Genomic DNA, 4,549 nt, shown 5'->3' with positions numbered 1-4,549 from the left:
CACTAGGAAGAGCACTGCCCAAAGAACTGGGCAGGTACCACCCCTGCATGGTCCCCCAGCTACTGCCCTGAGGCCAGCAAATATACCTGCTTGTGGAGACCTGAGCCATGGCCTTTGAGGTGTGTGGGAGGGTTGAATGAGGTGCCAGATCTACTTTACTACCATACCAAGATGGCTTTCTTGCCCCTGGGAGACCTCTGAGCAGCTCCTGGCTCTCCCCAGTGATGCCAAGAGGCCCTCTCGACCCTGTGTATCAGTAGGAGAAGAGAGTCCATCATGAGCAATCAATGCAAGTGTGAAGTATTGCCTTATGGGACACCAAGATGTCTCCTGGGAGGTGGTCACTCTGCAAAACCCACCGTGAGGTGCCGAGGGGAACCCCATCCCTATGCCCCTGCTTAGGTGCAGCTGGCACCTCTGAGGAGGGGCAGCCCAGGTTCCAGGTGTGCTTGTGCTCACCACCATGGCAGTGGCCTTTCCACACCTGCCCCTCTCTGTCTTGCTCTTTGCTGGCTGCCTTCTGGAGCCGTGGGCAGAAAGTGGTCTCTGGGGAGGAATTGCTGCCCTGGAGCCCGGGTCAAATCTTGCCTGCAGAGAGCTGCCTCCCAGCCAGCCCAGCAGGACCGACCCTCTCTGTAGGGTCCCCTCCCACAGCCACGGCTGTCACGGGTGGAAGTGTGATGCCCCAGCCCTCCTGACTTCTGTCTGATACTCATGGCCCTGGAGACTCCTCCACCTTTCCTCTCCACTGCTCTCCCACTTTCCCAGCTCTCCATCCTCAGCATCTCCTCCTCTTGCTCCACAGAGCATCTCCCTCCTCCCACGCTCACCTCTGGCTCTTGCACCCAGTGGAGCAGCTGGCTCAGGAACAGCCTCTGATTTTCCTCTCTCTTTCGACCCCAGACTCGTTGTTCCCTCTTGACATCGGGGCTGTGAAGAAGGACCACAGCTTCCTGGACCAGGACTCCCTCAAATCTCTGTGCAGGTAATGCTCCCTCGCACCCCTCAGGGCTGCAGGCGTGGAGCCAGCGCGAGAGCTCGCTCCAGGCAGGGGCTGGGGGGGATGCCTGGGACTGATGGGGTGGTGGTTGTTGTGGGGTGCCTGCCGTGTGCCCCAGCTGCGGCTCAGAGCCCTCTCAGGCGCTGTTGCTCCCTCTGCACCCAGGAGTCCGGAGGCTTTCATCTTTTGAATAGGGACGTGTTGCTGGATGTGTTAGTCTTTTGCGTCTTTGGTGGCACCTTGTGGGCTCTGGTCCCTGAGGAGGGGCTGTGTCTGCCCAGGGCATGGTTACGTTGCTTTATTTTGCAAGGATGATTCATAACATCTCTGAAAACAAGTTTGGAAAGCACGTCTCTGCATCAGGGCGAAGGGGTCCTGCTTGGCTGTGCGTCCACGGACAGGGTTTCACTCGGTCAATGGGCACATGCCACTCGTGAACAAGGGAAAACACGCAGCGAGGGACTTGCTGAGCAGTGGTGTGGGGCTAGGGGCTCCACGAAGTCGTGTGCCGCTAATTAATGCTTTGCACAGCTTGTCGGGAGGTGTGGGGGCTCACGGCGGGGTGCGGGAGCTCTCGGTTCACACTGGGGTTTGCTTTGTGAAGTTGTGCTGGTGGGTCCCTCCTCTTCCCTGGGACAACCGCTCAGGCGGCTGCTCTGAGCGAGGAGCTCTGCGTCCACAAGTGCTCCCCGGCTTCATGTGACGTCCGTCGTGCCGGTGCCTGGCAACGCAGCCCTCTGGAACATTTTCCACCACGACATACTGCTCCTTGCAGCAGCAGGGCTGAAAATAGCTCCGGGAGATGCCGCCAGGCGTGTAGCTGTGTGTCTGGGGGGAATGCTGCTGGCGCTGCCAGCGCGAGCTGGAGCTGACACCCAGAAGCAGGGACCCCCCACCCGGGTGGGTCTGTCTGTCCAGCTGAGCTGTGTGTTACACTGGCATGCAGTGACTCAGCCCTGCCGTGGCTTTTGGGCTACATCATCGTGCCCGTGCCCCCGCGCTGACTCCACGCCGCAGAATGAGCCCTGCCTCCCACACGCGCTGCTCCAGACAGAGCAGAGAAGGGTCAGAAAAGGCTGCTGTGCTGGGCAGGAGGGAATCCCCTGCACCACTGCCTGGCCAGCTCCCTGTTTTCTCTCCTGGTGGTGGCCGCAAGGCAGGAGGTGATGAGAGGGCTCTGACCGTCCTGCTCAGGTCCTTTTGTCATTTTCTGTCTGGCCACAGGAGCTTCTGTTTTGCTCTGATAACACGGAGCAGGTCACCCCGGCCCACTCACAGCTGGGCAGCACCGGGCAGGAATGTCCCAGCCCCCTGAGCTGTCTCTGGGGTCCCTGAGTTGGCCCCGTGCAGCTTTTGCCCAGCAAAAAGGCTTAGAAAGACATAGGGAAATGCAGCTCTTCCATAAAAACACACCTCCTGGGTGTGTTCTCTGTCCCTCTGCTCATGTATGTTCCCGTCTTGCTCCCTCTGCCAGGCTTACATGCTTAATCCTGCTGCAGGAGCATGCTCTCGGTTGGGGGTTCCAGTGAGGTGGCAGGAGGGACATTGGTCAAATTCTTGGTGAAACGTCCCTGGTTTGGGCTATGCAGACTGGTGTGTGCACACTGGAACAGCAGTGCTTGTAGTAGCCTTCACGGGGGTGCTAATTACAGGGAATTAACTGGACATTCATCCACTTGCGTAAGGACAAATAAAACAGGGCTTGAAGCTGCAGGGCTAGAGAAGGGTGAAGGGCCTGGAGGTGGTGGAGGTGCAGGGTGCCCGCAGAGCTCTGGGTGCTCCCCTGGGAGCTGTGCTGGGCTCCTCATGTGCCCTGGTCCCTGCAGCTGCGGGGGCAGGTGACAGCACACAGCAAGGGCTCTGAATCAGACACAGACTCAGAAAGGGAAAAGCAGCTCAGTGGGGCCAGGACCGGGGTAAAGCCGCTCTCGGTGTCTTGCAGGAGGCTGATGACCCTGAACACGTGTGCCTCCATGAAGCTGGAAGTCCACTTTCAGCGTAAACAAGTACGTCCCTGGTGTTGAAGGGCGGGCAAGGGGCTGAGGGGTGGCGGAGAATGTGTGCGCAGTGCTGGGGCAGGAACCCCATGCTCAGTACCAACCCCGCTGTGTCCAGGACTGGCACTGAGCAGTGCCCGGTGCTGCTGCCCGTTCATTTTGCCGGCTCCCAGGAGGGACGTGGCCCTGGAGGTGCCCGGCTGAGTTAGCAGGCGCCTGCGTTTGCCTGTCTCTGAGACTCTGGCAGCAGGGGTCAAACCGCAGTTTGTTATCCCGGGCTGGGACCTTGCTTTGGCTTGGAAAAGGATCTATCCTGCATCCTGTGCTACTCTGCGTGGCCAGGGGTTTGCATCTGTGGGGATGTGGGATGCCCCCACTGCCTGTGGGAAGTCCAGAGGCAGCTGGGAGCAGCTCCTTCTCTGCCCTGCTGCGGTATGGCCCTCAGGCACGCTAAAACGATGCCTGGAGCCCTCTGATGTGGAAGGGGACTGGGGCTGGTTTACGCTGCTTTCTTCATTATGCTGGTGGCTGTGCCCTCCTCTGAGGTGCTTGTACTGAGAGAGTGGGGTTGGGGGACACGCTGGCCCTCTGTGGCTTCAACTGATTGATTGTCCCCTGTTTTCAACTGCCCACAGAATGCAGACTCCGAGGAGGAAGACCTGTGCGCCATCAGTGACCGGTGGGCTTTTCGGAGGGACAGCAAGAGGTGGTCGCGGGTGGGGTCCGTCGATGTCCTCTCCCAGGGCTCCGAGGTCCTGAGCTCTGCCATGCATCCCATGTCCAGCCGCGAGAGCGTCCTCACAGACCTCAGCACCAACCCGGAGGCCGTGTCCCTGCACAGCACCGGCAGCACGGGCAGCACGCTGGGCATCAGGGGGGCTGCGCCACCTGACCCCCTGTCCCCCACCTGCACCACTGCCATCACCGCCTCCAGCCGCAGCTGGAGCGATCACTCCTTGCCGGAGCAGCCTCCGAGCTGCAGCGAGGGCTCCAAGGAGAAGCCGAAGAAGCGACGGTCTCGCAGCTTCCTGAAGAGGATCGAGTCCCTCCGAAAGAAGGACAAGGAGAAAGCCAGCCCAGATGAGAAGGTGGCCCCACACAGCAGCATCGCAGCCACGTCAGGATGGGGCTCCCTGAAGAGTAACGGGGACCTTGCAGTCACCAAGGCCACCTCCTCTAAAAAAGGGATATCTGCCTCTTTCCATGGCAAAAAACACTTCTTCTCAGTATCGTACAGGACTAACCGCTCATGGGGCTCAGGCAGGAGCAAGGTGAGCTCTGACTCAAAACGCAGTGGGGTTTACCTGGAGGACTATGAAACAGCTGTGGCAGCTGGTGGCAACTGGGCTGCTGGAGAGAGCCAGCCCCGGCCGGCACACTGTGGGGACTGCCTGGTCTACGTCCCCCGTGACCACAAACCAGGCACTTTCCCCAAATCCCTCTCCATCGAGAGCTTGTGTCCCTTGGGCGGCAGCAACCTGTCCCACTGGAAACCGGGGAACGCGCCTGTGGGGCTGGGGGGAGGCAGCGACAGCAGCAGCAGCGTGGAGGG

General features: G+C 60.1%; 1 protein-coding gene across 1 annotated transcript; it reads left to right on the top strand.

The window, feature by feature from the left end:
- Positions 1–2,973: 2,973 nt before the first annotated feature.
- On the top strand, positions 2,974–4,505 carry LOC104496428 (stAR-related lipid transfer protein 8-like; the record flags this gene model as incomplete). The annotated part of the gene is made up of 2 exons (XM_010139542.1): positions 2,974–3,006; positions 3,633–4,505. Coding segments are annotated over exons 1-2 (906 nt in total), but the record flags the coding sequence as incomplete, so codon positions are not given.
- Positions 4,506–4,549: the final 44 nt, after the last annotated feature.

The sequence above is a fragment of the Buceros rhinoceros genome, unplaced genomic scaffold (assembly GCF_000710305.1).
Source record: "Buceros rhinoceros silvestris isolate BGI_N320 unplaced genomic scaffold, ASM71030v1 scaffold40727, whole genome shotgun sequence".
Lineage (NCBI taxonomy): Eukaryota > Metazoa > Chordata > Aves > Bucerotiformes > Bucerotidae > Buceros > Buceros rhinoceros.
Note: the sequence above shows the minus strand (reverse complement) of the source record. Positions and strands in the feature narration are given on the sequence as shown.